Here is an 18,405-nt window from a genome sequence, read left to right as displayed (position 1 = left end):
CACCTTCCTCATGGGAAAACTGAGCTTGTTAAGGATGCCTGCTGTTATAATCCTTTTGAAAGCTTTCTGGTAATTGGTGTAATTAGATGTTTGCATTAAAAGATAACTTTTAAAATTGTATTTGAAAATTGCATTCTAAAATGAGGAATGCCTTCTTTCAATTTATTTTATAAAATCATCCTGCAGTTCTTTTCTTTACTCAGTAAATTTAGCTATGGTAATTGGTCTCTACCAAATAGGTATTGTACTACGCTGGAAACTTGCATTTAAATTGCAATTTAGGAAAAAAAGTGAGACTAGGGGTAATTAAGATGAGTGCTGTGATTCTAGGCAGAGAGATTGGTTATAGGTTTTTTTAGTTACAGGGGCAAGTAGTCTACGCAAAAAAAGAGCTGAATTACTTTCCTTCTTGAAACAACACTACAGCAACAATTTCACTTTATTCCTGTGTAGTTACAGGCTTTCCTTTTCTTAAGCTGGGTTTCTGGGTTATAGTTTAACCTGTCAGGAAAAATACTAATTTTCTTAGTAAGTTCTTAGTCTGGGTGAAGAAAAAAAGAACATACACTAATCCACCACAAAATAAATAATAAACATGTATTAGGAAAGCCACCTCTGCTTTTCTTGTACTGATCCTTTTTGCATGTTGTGTATTGTAGTTTTATACATGAGATCCTCTCCAGGTGTCCTTGGCCACCTGCACTGGCAGACGTTCTTACAGGTTCCCATCAGCTAGTGTGCATCTCCATCTGCTTGTTTCTTTGATATTGCAGAATGTACGTGGAAGAAACATGTTATATTACTGTGATATTTTAAAATTTTTATTTTAAAGTATTTGTTAAGTACCAAATTTTTTGACCTGAGAGCAGTTGTAGAACTTAGCCTGTGATATTGTATTTTTCAGAGAAAGAGTAAAACCCATTCTAGTTATCTTCACTTAATATCCCTTTTTGTTGTTTTCATGATTCCTCTTCATCACAACCAGTTGATGTTGAAGACATTTATCAGTTGTTAAAAATAATTTTTAAGCCAAAGTGCCTTTTATACTGCCTCCACATATAGTCCTTTAAAACATACATGCTTAACTTGATGCCACTATGCCTGTATAGTCCTATATATGCCTATGTAGTCCAACATTGCTTTTACAGTAGTTCATAATGTGACTGTGTTAATATTAGCCTTGAAGATTGTCCACATTTAACTCCAACTGCAAGAAAAAAAGTAGGTGATATATAGAACAGTATAGTTCAAAATAGTTCAGTTGGAAGGGACCTACAATGCCGATCTAGTCTAACTGCAATAGCTAGCCTTAATTTCTTTTAATCCAAATTTATCTAGGCATATATGTAAGGATTGCAGTAAGGACATGGGCTCTGATTTTACCTCTGTGTTTCTATGTGCTCTAAATAGGACACAAGCAAAATAATATTTTGCATGCAGAAATCAAACCTGGGGTAGCACAGCCCTGGGTGTGTTGGGGTAGAGGTAGCTGACCACTGTGACAGTGCGCTGTAGGACATGTGAGAAAAGCCATGCATCTGCTGCACAGCATTCCCAGTGGATATTGTGGCTGCAGCCAGGTTACTGATTGGGTCATTGTCAGTTAATCATGTATTCATTTTCACATCTTAAAAACCCCCCTCTTTTTTGACCAGTTCTAGTGAATTCATCTTAAAATATATCCAGTGAATAGTATGTCTTAAAATACTTGTATGCTATTTCTGTAATAATGAAGTGCAAGTGCTAAATGGTTGTGATTTAAGAGTATTATCTTTGCCCTTCACACTGTCGTGAAACCCATCAATTTATTTCAGGTTCATCATTCTTCTCCATTTTTGGCAGATCTTTTTTAAACATCTGTGTCCTTGGTTCATTCATTTATTCTTGTATGAGTGAGTCTTTTCATATTTTCCTCTACATAGTGAATTTTGAAGTTGGAGGTAGAATTACTGCACAAAGAAATAACTATTTCCTTATAGCAGTATGGAATTCACTGTTGTTACTAACTCTTTGTTCTTATTAACTCTTTGTTAAGCAGCTTTATAAATTCTGGTACTTTCTATAAAAGCACTTTGAAAGGCCATAGTGTTCTTGCTAGGTTCTTCCTATATTCCTACTATTTCAGTACTTTCTATTTTTTTCTGGAATTTCATTTGATACTATAATTGCAAAAGATAAAAGGAGCACACAGTTCAGTCTGGTTTTCAAAATGGAACCTTTTGCCATTTCCTAAAACAAGAAGTGATTTTAGGAGTAAGGAAGTGGTTGTTGGTAGAAGCACTCCAGATCTTTCTGTTTGCTGAATTCCACTATGTCAGTAGGTTCATGAGTCAGGATTTTGTTGTATATAATTGTAATTTAATTCAATTATACCTCAACATGATTGCTGCCTTTTTTAAAAATCTTCTTCAGAGGTTCATAGCTCTATTCAACAATAAAATCTCAGCCTTAGTAGAAATATCTGTGTGTTATAGTTTCATAGTCATCTATTTCCAGCAAAATTCTATTCTACAAGTGATTTCTACCATTTTATTTTTTCCTTTGTACTGTAGAAATATCTTTTCACATGGCCTATTGTGATGACTTGCTGCTGCTCCACCAGAGAAGATTACTTTCTCTAATGTCTTGTTATTACCATGATCAAATTAACCTCAAAGCAGGTATTCTCAAACTAGCTGTGAAGTTTGCTGTTCCTATTCCAAACACGAAAAAGATCTTGTGCCCCCGAGTGTGTCTGTAACATTACTTGGTCTAATAAAGGATTATTTTACAGACCCCTGGCTAAATTCATCTTCTTTCCTTCAGGTCATCACCTGGGAATCTTCCTTTGCTCAGAGTATTATCTTCTGCTTACTGATGCTTAGGTTGTACTGAGCCCTGTAGCTACAGAGCTACCCTGCTAATAATTTACAGTGCACGCTGATACACAGTTATATGAGGTAGCTCATACTGCTGGATTTAGGGATATGGAGGGAGAGCAGGTGTGTCTTCTGATTCTTTGTTTACTTGGCTCATAAGTAAATTTGAAGAAGAAATGGGATCTATTAATTTCAGTGGTTTCCACAGTGAAATTAAACTCGAACTTGATCCTGTTCTGTGGCAAGCTTCCCACTGAGTTTAATATCAGGCTCTTTGATAGTGGAGTGAGTTGTTTGCAGTCAAAATTGATAACAGTGCATTTGTGTTCATGGAGAGAGAGAGATGTCTTTAATTATACAGAAGAGGAACAGGAAATTAACAAAAGCTTGTTGGTTAGGTTATCATGGTACTGAGATATGTCACATCCAAGGGACAGCAAAACAATGCTATCCCAGATATACTGGTCCATATCTGAAGCTGGTTTTTAATTAAACTGTCATAAATTACATGTGTCTTCTGTTTGGGAGAGTTTTTATTTTTCTTCTTTTCTGGACAGAGCTCTTCTGTATTATATATATTGACATTTGTTCACCTGTGTCTCTTTTTTGATTTTTTTTTTTTTTTTACATTGTCTGCTTTTATTTTCTTAGCATAATCCATATGTCCTCTTAAAGTACACGAACAGTTTGGATGATTCTGTAGCATGGCTTGTTAAAAAGATTTCTATTATAGGCTTCTATTATAATCCATTGATTACCTTTTAAAACCATCTGAGAAAATCCTCTAAGATTTTTGTGTAATTTCAGTCACAGTAGTATAATTTCATGGAAACAAAGTCTCTTATTAAAATTGCAGCTGAGTTAAAATGTTATAATAGCTTTAATAATTACTTTTATTCTTACAGCTATTGAAATCTGTTTTCTGCTTTAGAAACACAGTTTGTTGTAATCACAGGATCTTCCCCCAATAGTCTTCTAAAGAATAAGCACTTTTTTAGTGATTATTATTTTAACTTTACTGCTTTCAAACTGCTGGTTTTTGAATGTATGGAGATGATACCTCTTTTTTTACCCTCAAAGTGTAGAATGAAAAGCAAACAAGAAATTAAGACACAAATACAGTTATGTCATTTGTCAATTCATCGAATTTTGTTGAAAGTAAATTTTCATCTTTTTGGCAGGTTTACGCTTTAGAGATTGTGCTCATTTAAAAAAATACAATGGCTTTTCCCTGGGTGTGCTCCCCCATATGTAGCACATTCCTACAAGTATCAAATGTAAGTGACGTTGTGTTTGAGTTGGGATGAAAGTAATTCTGCACCACTGTCCTTACTTGGTCACAATTCACATGGAAAGTGATGCGATTTTATCAAAGTACAAGTTGCATGGTTGGCAATTGTAATTTTACACAGGATTAGCAGTTTTGACATTGGTGTGATTACAGTCGGGGCTCTATTTATTTTCCTTCTGTCTTTGTAGGAGTTCCACTTTTACTTTGCTCAAACCCAATCCTAAATTTCTTCTTAGAGAAAATTGATGGCAGCAGCCCAACATTTATATAAAATTGTGCATTAATAAATTATCTATGTGCATGGTAAGATAAAATTTAATAGCTAAGCTCCTTTTAATTTTAGCTTTATAAGAAATATGTTAAATGTACAGATAATTTTGCTTTTATTGTTTGGACCTATCACATGTCCTAACTACTGTGTTTAGTAGAACATGCAAATGTGAAAAAAATCTATTAATAATTACATCTAATTAACACTAGAGTTCTAGCAGTATTTTTCATTATTTTATTTATAGAAGTTTCTTTGTATTTTTCTTTAAAGTGAACTCCCTGGTTTTCATCTTAAAAAAGAAATACTGAATTAACCTCTTGCTAATATAGCAAACACAAACATAATATGGTTTCATAGAGGAAAAACTAGGGAAAAGAAGTTTTTCAAGAGTGTCTTGAAACATTTTATATATGTACACAAAAATGCACAAACTGTTTTTACATACTTGCATACTTGAAATTTACTTTTTCAGTATAGCTTTTATAGAGCCTATACATATACAAGATGTTATGTCAATTCTAAGTTTTATAGTAATAAAGGCTGAGTTAATTTGAAGTTAATCTGTTGATAGAAGAGCTTCTTACTAAACATTTTAAAAAGTTTTAACAAAACTCAAAAATGAGTAATTCTTGAGACTTTTTTATAGAGTTTATGACAAGCCTAGGCTGAGTAATATCCTGAAGCAGGCATTCTGTACTTTTCTCCCATTCTTAAATAGATAATTCTTTTGTTAGAGAAGATGACACCTTTTTGTTCCCATGTGTATCAGCAATGATTAAGTCAACCCATGAGTTCTTTTTTTAAAGCGAGGCAGAGGTTATCTTGTTTTGATTAATAATCTTTTAAATAGCAAGCACTGCTTTTATCTGCTTTAGCACTTTGTCAAAACGTAAAGCAAAGCTATCAATTCCAGCTTTAGACAACTTGCAAATGAATAGTCCAGGTCCTCATTTTCTGCTCCTAGTTTTAGCATGAACTTGATGTGGTAGAGCACAAAGAATGATACCATCTACTGCAGCAGCAGCTAATTTTAGTGAGGACTGTATCCTGCCTTAACTCTAAAAATCTACTGTGGTTTTGACCTGAGAGTCATTCCATTCTGCGAGTTGATCTAAGGACCTGGTCTTTCTTGGAAGCACAGAAAGATACAATCTATTTCCTGAAGAACATAAACTGACAACACAAAGCTAGAGGACTTGTGGATGAGACTGGTTAGGGAGTTTTCTAGCAGAAGCAGAGAAGTGCAGATCAGTTTCTGGCATGCAAAATGATAGAAGTCTTAGACATGAAAAAGATGGAAAAAAGGTCCAGAAAAAAGACAAGTTTAGTATAGGTAAATAAATAGAGAGAAAAAAAAGGAGTTGACTTTTGCAGCGTGTAAATCATGGAGCGTGGTGAAGCTGAGATTTAGGATCCTGGATTTAAGTGATGAAACACAGGAGAGTGGAATGAGGAAAGAAAAAAAAATCAGAATCTGGAGAGGTGAAATACGTCAACAACCAAGACATGAATTATGCATGAAAGAAATATTTATAGGTGTAGAAATAGTCAACAGAGATAAGTTATATTTCCACTTCTTTAGTATTTATATCCATACTTTAGCCATGAAAAGGCTGTGAGCCTTTATAATTCTGTTTGGCCTGTGCGCCTCTCCTTGGATATCAGCTGCACTCTTGCTGCAGCAGCAGGTTCCATGGACCCTTACATTAAAGGTGCATAACTTATTGAGTTCTTTCAGTTTAATGGAGAATTGAGAAATGCTAGTTTGAAATTAAGCTTTTTGAATCAGAATGAGTTTTATTTATTTTTTATCCTCTTCCAAATCCAGCAATACCAGTGGTTGATCTTGTTTAGCCGGTGACCTGAATCATCTTGGCTTAGCTTCTATAAAAAGATTTTCTTTTTGACAGCTTCATTCTTCTGTTAAAATGAAGCTGGCTTGTGAAGCCTTTGTTATGGATGATGATGGTTTCATTAAAGGTAGTTTCATTAATCGCTTTCAAAATCCCAGCATTAGCAGGGATTCAAATAGATTCCTGGTAGTTTCTGGCAGTCTGGAGATACACTGTGGAACCACTTTCATACCTCTGGTCACTTCAGTGTGTTGAGTCTTGTTCTTAGATGTGAGAGGTTGTAATAAGTGGAGCCTGAAAGGCGATTGTGGTTAGGCAAGGCAGCATGCAATAGGATCATGAACAGTGCTCTAGCCTGTTGGAAATTCAGTGTCCACCTTTGCCAGGTTTTGAGGTCTCTGAGCAAAGCTGGAGTTCTGACACAATGTGGAATGTAGTTCTGTCGAAAGTGTCAATGTGGGCTGTTTTGGTAGTTGATATTGTATGGAGAAGGTGAATTACTGAAAGTGCGCCTCTAAATCTCATCGGCAAGCAGTGCATTGGGGAACAGCTCCTCTTCACTCACGTGTTATCTCTCCTCCATCAGTAACTATGTGACTGGGCAAGAGTCACACCTTGCTTTCCTATTACATTGATAGATACAAGGTGTTTATAACTGTACTTACCAAATAATGTTGGGTTTGCAAAGCACCAGTATTTCTGCAGCATTGCATTGTTCATACTGCTTGCTGTATTGTCTCCTGTGTTACGTGATCTCTGCAGCAGAGCCATGTTCTGAGCTGTCTGGTTCAACTGTCCTTTCCTGACATCAGTGTCCTCTCCAGAGTTCAGATGCCATTTACAGCTACAGCTTGTTAGCAACTGGGATGTGTTAGTTGCCTTTGGGAGCACATCTTCTGGTGCAGTTTCATCTGAAAAGGATCCACTTTGTTGTACTCCAAGACTGTAAACTGAAGCACAGCAAGCGAGGATTCCTGGGAGGTTCACTTCAAAAGTGCATTTGAGATGCAGAATATGTTGACAACATGCACACGACTTGGACACCCTCATTTTCAGCAGTGAGGCACAGGAGAGGCTGGTACAGGCTGTACTTTTCTGCCTTCTGGCTGGCAGGGTGCCTTGTATTTCACAGGAAAGTCTTGTGTGAGAAGACCTGTCATGCATGGGGGGTCAGTGAGGCACTGTGGCTTCTAGGGAGCAGATGGGTGGTAGCGAATGTTTGTGTCATGCTTTTCATATCCTCTTTCTGAGCGAATGCTGTTGGTGACAGTGACTGTTTGGCCCGTATATGGAAAGCACTATGCAAATATACGAACCGTGTAATATAAAATGAACATTATATTTTGCATTGTTTCTATTTTGGCATAAGGTGATGCTAAGTCAGGAACAGTCCAAATGAGCTTTAAGAGCTGTTTCTAATGAAACCTTTCAGAATTATTCTGCATGGATTTAAGTAGAAAACAGAATTGGAGTCTCATGTAGAATCAAAGCAAACAAGACTGAAAGAAAGGCCAGAAGCTCACTGCACTTCACCTGCTGCCCAAACCAGGATCAACATGTCAACATGATGTTCTTAACTGTCTTTTTCCCCCCACAATCTTTCTTGATATTGACAGAGATGTCTTCATATCTGCTGCAGATATTGTACAGCACTACTTCACTATCCTTGAAGTTCTCAACTATTCTCCACTATGTAACCAGGATATTTGCTTGTTGCAAATTAAGTCCATTGCTTTTTCCCTCACTAGTCTAGATACAGACATAATTACTCTTTAGCTCTTTCAGAAGCTTTTTATGTATTTGAAAATTTCTCAACAGGTTCTGTTAGCCCTAAAGCTTTATTTGGGGCTGTTATAATTTATCTTTTGACTTTTAGTAGAATATATTAAGAAAAGGCAGTTTTCTGTCTTCTTAACTTCCCATTGATTGATAATAGTTCACATATAATGAATAACAAGGGAAACCTCATGTAGTATATTTTATGTTTATTATAAAAGAATGAATTGTAATAAGTCATTATAAATTTGTTTGTTGTTTGGGGTTTTTTTTTTTTTTTAGAGAGCAATAAGGATATTTGCTCCCTCTATGAAAGGAGAGTTTATTGATAGAAAAAAAAGGAAGTAAAAGATCCAGAGTGTATCTCCATTATGTGCAAAAAATCTCTGAAGATATTTTGTGAAGCAGTACAAAAAATAAACTCCTTTTCCAGGGAAGGAAGAAGAGTACAGAACATACTACTATGGCTGTTTATACATTTAAGTAATTCTTGAAAAATTATTGTTCAGAGAATTCAATCTAAACTTATCTAGTCAGAAGACTCATACTCACTGTTTTGGAATCATGGTGTTGATGTTTCAGGCTTCCCACATGGTCTTACAAAGCTTGGCTTCTTCCTTCTTAGGAAAAGTTTTATTTTTCAAGGGACATCACTGCTAGGATATTATAAAACTACCATTAATGTTTTGTAATAATGGATAAAACATGCATAGTCCCAAATATATGCATTTTCCCAGGGGAATGAAAAAATGTTTTGTAACTTTGGACATTTAGTTTCACAATGCAGTGAGCACAGATAAGTTGTATCTTATAGCAAGAGGAATATGAAAAGAAAAATGCTGACTAACATGAGGTTTACATGATCACTACACATTATTTCTTGTGTCAGTACAGTCACCATGCCCCAGGCAAGGCCTCAAACTTGTTTGTACTGTGGACTCGAATATGGAGGCAAAACCAAGCTGCACCCTGCCCAGATGATCCTTTTATTTGAAGCTTTGACAAGACTGACATTGACTGAAGCAAACATTTGGCTAAGTCAGGAAGCAAGCATGTTTTGGCAAGTAGCTTAACAATCTCAGAAGCCCCAGTTACCAGCTATCTTAGCTAATATCCGATGTGCAGAAAGACCCTGACTGAAAGGTTGTTTAAATATAAAATAGTTAGGATATAGTGTACTGCTGAATAAATGAAGTTTAACAGAACAAAACAACAAGTTGTCTTGCTTTTGCACGGCCCAGTCCAAGAGTTAAAGGCGAAAATCTAATAAATTTTTCATTTGTTTTGTTTTAGAACGTCAAGCGTGTGCATCTATGGCTGGCTCCAGCGCCCTTCCCTCCAACGTGGCTGGGATCAGCAAAGACCTGATCGAACTGCAGCACCTCATCCAGTTCCCAGAGGAGGTTGCCAGCATGCTGACTGAGCAGGAGCAGGAGCTCTACCGGAAAGTCTTGCCCATTGACTACCTCTGCTTTTTAACCAGGGATTTGGGTAACGCTGAGTGTCAAAGCAAGCTGCCGTCTATTAAAGCTTCCATATCTGCTAGTATTCTTTCTTCCCCCAATGGTGAACATAATGCTGTAGAAGATCTTGTGACAAGGTTTAATGAGGTAAGACAGAATTTTTAAATTACTTTTCATAAAGGTTGTTACCTGATTTGTGGATTAGTTATTTCCTTTGTCTCTCAGAGCTGAATTTAGCTGTCATGACAGATTTTTAAAACAGAAGTTAAGATGACCAGGGGATTTTAGCTGAAAAACTTCCACTGAATTTAAGAGGAGTTATGTGACCTAATGCTCAGTGAGCTTGGAAAACTGCAACCGAAGTTTTTCTTGCACATTGTAAAGTAAACAGGAAAAAAAAAAAAGACAGCCTTGTAGTTCTTTGTATTTATACTGACAGTATGGGGTATACTTTCAGTCAGTTTATTATTTTGTTCAGGAGCTGGAGTTCTATTTATTTGTTTTGGATTTTTGTAGACTAAGCATGATCTTAGAAGTCAGCACAGAAGTATTATAAACTAGAAGTTTCTGTATAATTTAACTAATCCGCACTATTTATTTATTTACTTAATCACCCAGTGTGTCTTGAATGTTGTTACACAAAGAAGTTTCATTTGGCATGACACATTTTCATTTTACTTTATTTTTAGTAAGGTGATATTCTGATGAGTTTCACAAAAAATCGATCAAGCCTTGAGAAAAGTGTAAAAAAATATCCACCCCAAAACAAAACAAAACAAAAGCACCCCTAAATAAAACTTTAGGGTTTAGATGAACAATTTCTTTCTTCCATTTTTGTGTGAATCACACGTAATGTTAGCAGTTCCTAGATTCATAAAAGTGGAATAAAAGTAAGGTAGTCTTGACTTACGGTCTTTTAGTTTGTTATCCGCTGCATTCTTATGCTTTAATAAGAGATGAAATTTGTGCAAGTATCAAAAAGACAGCACAAAATTAAGTACATACAGCAGAATATGTATTAAACCTCAGTGAACTTTCTGCTTCCTGGGCAGATAAGAATCAGTGACTGAGTATTTGGCATGTTTCGAAGCATTCCTGTTTCTTGCATGTTATTTAGATTTAGGAACTAAAATAGTGTAAATATGTGGGCTTCTCTCACCTAATTCTGTTATGGGAACATAAATAAAAGTTGCAACTAAAAGTTGGTCTTTAGACAGCCTAAAAATTACTTAAATCAGCTCTAGTTACTGTATTTAGGAAAATACTGTGGCTGGTACATAGCTGGAGAGGAATCTACCTGCTGACCCAGGGAGGTTCCTCCTTCCTGTGGTGTTTCTCTTACAGTGATTGCCATAGGGGGGACAATGGGAAAAAGGTGAAGAGGTGAAGCTCAAGTATGACCTGGTAAAGTACAATGTCAAAGCAGTTTGTTAGGACATTCTGCAGTTAGCTGTACAAATTAGAGTGAGCGTCGTGTTCTGGTACTGAACAGTCACAGGATTGAAAAGCAAGTAGGTGGTGAAGAGGTCTCATCAGAAATGACTGAGGCTATTCCGTATCAATGGGAATTTTAACATTAAAGTTGCTTTTTGGTGACATGGACAACATTATCTTTTAATGTTAGAAGTTTGTAACTTTGCAATTATTGTAGTCTAGCAGTACTTGTTTGGTAATGCTATAGGATAATTTTTAATATAATTCCTGACTACGTGGTACATAGATTATATACTACTTAGTGCTATGGATTACTTTAAGTATTATCTGGAATAACTTTTTTTAAACATGGATGTTATATGTTTAAATGGAGTTATTGTACAATATTTACTGCGTATAATAAATCACTGTTTTCCTATCTGCTTTATCTTCTGGTGGGGTATATCAGTTACCATAGCCAATCACAAGCGTGAGCTTTCAAAATGTCTTTGTTTATAAATGGCAAGAAAATTCTTGTGCAAAGAGTCATGCTTTTGTTGGCAAAAGTCAGTGAGCACTTGCTAATTTTTTTTGGCATTGCCTATAGAAATACTGAAGTGTATTTATAATGTGGGAGCCAGAATGACTTTTAGGGTGACAGGCTTCTGACACATAATGGGAAAAAAATAATTCCATGCCATTGTTCTGTTAAATGAGCAATTGTACTGTATAGAGGATTTTTCATGCAGCAGTATGGTTTTTAGTAATTCCTCTGACACTACATATTGATAACATTTGTTTAAAATGACAGTCAATAACTGCTGTTTTGTGACACAAAGGAACTTTTTTATTTAATAGAATAAATACTGTCGTTTTCATGGAAGCTTAGATTGAATGAGGGCTGCAGGAGTGTTATAAATTAACAAAAATAACGAAGATTAAAATATTTTCAAATTATTAAGTCCAGAGGAGGGCCATGAGGGTGATAAGGGGACTCGAGCACCTCCCGTATGAAGACAGGCTGAGAAAGGTGGGGCTGTTCAGCCTGGAGAAGAGAAGGCTGCGTGGAGACCTCAGAGCAGCCTTCCAGTATCTGAAGGGGGCCTATAAGGATGCTGGGGAGGGACTCTTCCTTAAGGACTGTAGAGATAGGACAAAGGGTAATGGGTTCAAACCTAAACAGGGGAAGTTTAGGTTCGATAGAAGGAAGAAGTTCTTTACTGTGAGGGTGGTGAGGCACTGGAACAGGTTGCCCGAAGAAGTGGTGAATGCTCCATCCCTGGCAATGTTCAAGGCCAGGTTGGACGGAGTCTTGGGTGGCATGGTTTAGCGTGTTGTGTCCCTGCCCATAGCAGGGTGGTTGGAATTAGATGATCTTAAGGTCCTTTCCAACCCTAACTATTCTATGATTCTATGATTCTATTAAAATATCTTTTTAAAAGTGAGTTTAAGTGAAAAGTAGGGGGAAATAATTTGGTCTTATTGATGTAAATTTTATTAGAATTATTTACTGTTTAAATTCAGTAACTCACAGAAACCCTAGTTCATGACTGAAGTTGCAAACTCCCATTGAGTGCAGGGCGCAAGATCGAGCAGTAGATATTGGGAAACACCACATGGTTCCCTTATATTTTAAATATGTTTGCTGTTCCAAAACTGTTTTCTAGATGTGAATGATTTAAATAGTTATTGGTGAGATATTGTCCTGGGTTCAGCTGGGCTTAAACCACGACAGATACACAGCGTATGAGTATCTTACAGTAATTTGTTTAAACCTTTCTATGTGCTGTTGGTTAGTGTTGCTTACTATGAATTACAGTATTTAGACCTGAGTGGGGCCTAAAAGATGTAGGAAGGACTTACACAGAAGAAAGCACTTACACTGAGTGGTAAGCTGTAAGCATTTGGCATGGAAATAGTCTATGAAGAATTGCAGAACTGAATCAGAGAACAGTTGCCCTCTGCAGTAGGTGAAATTAGTACTTGAAGACAATTAAGATGGCTGAATGTGCAGTAGATAACTGCTGTTATTTTTGCTACTCAGTTCTCATTTGTGGAAAAATGTAATAGTAGGCATACTGTCTAACACTAGATGAAGCCTGTAATGTGGATTTTCTTTTGCTGTATTATCTGGGTAAGGTGTTTTGACTTAAAAGTACTGAAAGTGATTCACTGATCACATTAATGCTGATGATCCATCAGAAACACTTCCTAAATTTTCTTGTCTATAGAAAGGCAGGATGACAGTAGATGGAGCTTTTACCAACTTCAGTATTTCCATATATCTGTACCTTGTTTTAACATCTTGAGAGTCTTGCAAGATTTCTGAAAATTATTTGGGCTCTTTGTGCGACAATGGAAATACACTTTTGTCAGATACTCTTGATCTGAGATCACAGTGTTGTGAGCCTGAGAGGAACTGAAAATTGTGAAAAGGATGAAAAGAAATCAAGAAACCAAGTTAAGCATATAGTGAGAAATCTGTATCAAAACTAACTTAACACACAAGGAGGAAAGTTGTGGTTGTGCCTCAGGCCAGAAAGACTGGGATGTGTGAGGCTGTTCCTTCACAGAGGTTGAAACGGCTTTCAGCCAACCAGACGTTAACCAGTGTCTTAGTGTTACCAAGTGACAGTGCAAAAAATAAGTAGCAATAGGTAGTATAAATTTAGTTTTGTGGGCCTTGCCTGATTGCCTCAGGCTGCTTACATCTTGCCTGAAGAGCCACACAAAAACCCCACAAAATGGGATGGGATACATTCTAGGATTGTATTTCATTAGCATTTTAAAAGTTTCAGGGCATTCTAGCTCTCAAGTCTGTACAGAAATTCACAGGGAAATAAAATATTCACAGGAAAATAAGAATCTTATAATCTGCTAATGTTTATGTGCAGGATTTACTGTCTGATGGAGTTTTCAGACAGATAGAAGTTCGTATAACATATAGCCCAGTCACTAAATATTTGTAATGTTTACATATTAACGTGTTTATTCATGTTTTGCTTCCCTGGAAGTACTATAAAAGATGATAGTCATGGTGAGATTGCCACTGAAGCTTAAGTAACTTCTATAGTGCTGCTATAGAAAGCCTGGTCACTACTGTTTAAGAAATAGTTCATAAAACTAAAGTTAAATTAAAAAAAAATAAAATTCAAAGAATTAGAGAATTTTCCAACATGTGGAGTAGATGCAGTAGATTTGAAAAAGAGAACGTTTAAAATGGTCGGTAACCACAGAAGAATGAGAGATGCAGATGAAAGGTGTTACTGAATCACTATGTTTATATACTATACTATGTAATAATTTTCAGGTATTTAACTAGGAAGAGAGCAGAACTGAGAGAAATGATACGATGCTCCTAATGGATTTGAAATACACATTTCAGAACTAATGAAAATAAATAAATAGGTTTGCTTAAGAAGAAATGCATCCTAGTATTCTGCAATTAGCAAGGTGCTAATTCTCATGTAAAGAACAAATTCAATCAATCACTTTGTTGGAGTAAAGTAGTAGTATGGCATCAAAACACTGAAAACCAAACCAGGAATTTTGTTTGGTTTACAAAAAAGGTGAGAAATTTTTTTTATATTGTGTTCACCTTCATCTACAGCTCTTCTAGGCAGTGCATGCACTATCTTGGACATCTAAATGTGGTTGAAATTAAAACTTATCAGAAATTTTCTTGTACGATACTATGATTAAAATGCAGCTTTTTTCAGTTGTTCCTTAATCCTGAAGTTTAGATCAGATTTAACAAATATACAAAGTCAAAACGGAAGTTAAATTAGTAAAAGGAAAACATTTAAATGCTATGCTTTTAGACCCCAGATACATTCCTAAATTTTCATTGATCCAGTTGTCATCCTAATTTTCTTGGGTGGCAGTTTGTCATCTCAGCTGTTATAAAGATTGTGTTTTGACCCTTGCATAGAAAACAAAAATTATTTGTAATATTTCAGAAGATTACTTAAAAAGTAATCTTGAAAGAGAAACAAGAGAAACTAAAAAAGGGAACAATAATTTTGGTTTTTACTTAATTCATTGTAGGAAAATTGGGCAGTAGAATTAATAGATCCTGTTGTTTTTCCTCACTTTCTTCTTGCAACAGCCTGGTCAAATGATCTCAGAGAAAGGGAATTACATTTCTGTCTCTTTAACCTATTTGACCTGAAATTCTGTTTATTATACATCTTGTTGCTATGGGTTGTTTGTTTCCTTGCCTGTTAGTATCTTTAATTCTGTTACTTCTTTATAAATGTTTTGAAGAACACATTGTTTCAGATAGCCTGAATGCATTTGGTTCAAATTTTCAACAGCAGGTGAAGAAGTAAGATTTTTATGCAATAAGTTCAGTAGAATGTTCTGTTTGTTCCATTTCTGGTTTTATTGCCAGAAGATAATAATAAAAGCCATCTTTAAAACAATGGGCTTCTCCTGTATTTTCAGAATGTGTATAGCTCCAAACTTGGAAGTGTTGCAATATAGGAATTAACATCTCTTTAAAGCTTTTTCAGGTAGAGAAGAATCTTTCTGTATGTTGTAAAGATGCATAGTATCCCTATATAAATAAGGATAACATACTCCTAAGCCAGATGTATTTGAGAACAACTGTGGCTCAGTTACATGTGCCAGTTTATAGCATGTAACTTTGATTCAGTAATTAATTCAGATTTACAGGAGTGGAAGAAGCAAATCCACCTGTAGATATTTCAGATATTCTTAAATGTTTCAGCTTTTTAGCTATTTCTTCTTTAATGTGCTAGAAGAATTTAAAGCTATATTGTAGCCTTACCATACGTACACTGATAATTAGAAGGTATTTTAAGGTTTTTGTTATCATTAATATTTTGGGCTACAAACATTCAGTATCACCAACTTTAAATAAAACCAGTAGTCTTTAAAAGTTTGATTAAAACTGTAGGTACATGATAGTGGAGACTTGGGCACAACATATACTCAACACTGAGACACAGCCAATATTTCATTTACTTCTAATAACATCAAATTGATCATAGAGTCTTGTCAGAGCAAGGCAGTGGATCAAGCTAAAGACAGACATTCTTTCCTGTTACTAAATGTAATTAAAAGCTGATTCTGAATTACTGGCTAGTGTGGGAGGAGGAGACTGAGATGTAGTAACATCCATCTTTGCAAAACTATTGGCTTTTGGATTCGCTAAGACTGTGCACATAATAGCAGTAGTAATATCTTTTTCTGCTCTGATATAACACTCACTACCAGAACTTCAGTTTTCATGGATGTATAAGAACTGTGGGAGGAATCTATTGAGGAGATTCTGCAGAGTTAGTTAGCGGAGCCCTGGTAGCTGGGAAGAGATTAGGAAAATGGTACCAAAGTGTGTTTTAGGACCCTGAGAACTGTAAAACTACCTTTTTTCTATCTCTCCTTTTTGCCTCCTATGCCTTTCTCTTCTTCATTTAGTTCTTCTCTCTGGTTCAATTATGATATTATTAGTTCACCCTGCTGCTTTACCTCGAGTGCCATGTACTCAGTATCATATGTTTACGATATGCCACAGTCTTCCTGGGCACCTTTTGCTTTTTCCTGTATCTTTACTCTCCCAACCACCAGCTGTTTTTTACTCCCAGCCACCCAGCCTTTTGCCAGCAAAGCAACCACAGAAACACAAGTTCAGTGTACATGTTGTTAACATTTATGTTTATGTAAACATTTTAAATTATTTCTTTCTGGCCACAGCTTCAAGAAAAAGAAAAGCAATAAAACCTTAAAATAAAATGAAGCATTTAATTTTTCATGCTGAGATATGTGTACAAAACAATTGTGATTGAAATTGCACCAGATTGAAAGATCATTCAAACAGCTGTCTGAAGTTATTCCCACTATGGAACTGAAAATGCAAGATAAGTTCAATATTGCCAAATAATAAACTAAGAAGGTAAAAATGTTTGAACTGCTCCATTATAGCACTGCTACTGGGGTGGTTTCATTATTCACTAAGTGATTCTTGTATCAGTAAAGTTAATTAAAAATGTGGCTATTTAAGACACTAATTGATGATAGGTTTATTTTTAATGGTTTAAATTTGTAAGTTTTCTTCATTGTTCATTCAAAACACAAATTTAAACCCTCACTAGCAAAACAGAGACATATCATTTTACTGAAATAATGGAATGTAAATAAATATTATGCTCTGTCTCTTAGTTCAGCATTTTTTTGCAATGCCTAAATGGGTTTGCATAATACTTTTTAAAAGATTGTGTTTGTTCAAATATCAAACTGTTTCCAGTCCTTGTTTGGAATAGTGTTTAATCAGATTTAAAATGGTAAATGTTCTTTGTAAGGTTATATAATTTCACTCAAGCATGTAAAGTGAAACATCTGTTCATAAAACATGCGATTTAAAACACTCAGATTTAAAAAAATGCATCTGAAAATTATTTTGCATGTTATAGCAAAAGCCCCAAAATGTTAACAATGAAACTTTGGTGAAATTCACATAAAGTAAACCAATTCTGTGGTACATACTGTGCTGCTTATATTCGTCAGTAAGCACTAATATGTTTGTGCACAGTTAGCAATGCAAAGGAACTCACTCTAGCCAGCTATTAGTGCTAATGCTGCATACTGCTAGTGTTTTTAAAAGCCTCATAAATATGAATCTGCTCCTTATAGTTTTAGAATAATAATATCCCTTAAGAACACTTTTACTTTGTGAAAAGACTTTATTATATTGAGAAAGGTAGATTTAATTTTTGTTTTAGAGGGAGAAATCAGAGTACACTGATATACTAAAAATTCCGCTTTTAAACAAGATAATGTTTGTTTTTCCCTCTTGCCATAAATACTGTATGATAGATATCTGCTGAGAGGGGTTTTTTTACATGGATTTTTCACGTTCTTCAGATTTTACTTAAATACCTTGATCTTATCAAGCAAAGGTATGTACTATAATCTTAGTTTGTGGTAAGCCAAAAGATTTTATATTAATTGCTAGTGATGGTAAGTGTTAATCTTCAGGTAGACAGCTGTGTTTGCTAATTTCACGTCTGAAAGCTGCATCTCACAAGTATTATGAAGTTCCTAAAAAATGTAATACAAAAATAGAAGGCATCATTTCTTCTGTGTAGCATCACCCACTGAAGTATGTAGTTTGGGAATGACTGTGAAAGCCTTACAAACTTAAGAACTGGGAAAATGAGTGTAAAGCAGTACAAATGACAAAACACTGGACTTCGCAGGTGGAGATTCTTCGTAGTTTCCTCCCTCAATACCACCCCTGCATTTACAGTCTGATGAAAGATAATAAATTAATTTCCATTTTAAAAATAATCACAGAATATATTCTCTACAAGCTATATAAAGTAATCTTTTTAAAAAATATATGTATTGTTATAATCTTGAGCACCCCTGCATTTACAGTGTGATGAAAGATAATAAATTAATTTCCATTTTAAAAATAATCACAGAATATATTCTCTACAAGCTATATAAAGTAATA

The 18,405-nt window shown here is 35.3% G+C and overlaps 1 protein-coding gene across 1 annotated transcript in view; it reads left to right on the top strand.

The window, feature by feature from the left end:
* The window catches only part of PLCE1 (phospholipase C epsilon 1), a 121,325-nt gene that overhangs the window by 55,494 nt on the left and 47,426 nt on the right, over positions 1-18,405 (top strand). The window contains exon 3 of the mRNA XM_030488163.1: positions 9,343-9,659. Within this exon, the coding sequence (XP_030344023.1) occupies positions 9,343-9,659 (317 nt within the window). The remainder of the gene's footprint in view (positions 1-9,342; positions 9,660-18,405) is intronic.

Source organism: Strigops habroptila, chromosome 5, assembly GCF_004027225.2.
Source record: "Strigops habroptila isolate Jane chromosome 5, bStrHab1.2.pri, whole genome shotgun sequence".
Classification (NCBI taxonomy): domain Eukaryota; kingdom Metazoa; phylum Chordata; class Aves; order Psittaciformes; family Psittacidae; genus Strigops; species Strigops habroptila.
Note: the sequence above shows the minus strand (reverse complement) of the source record. Positions and strands in the feature narration are given on the sequence as shown.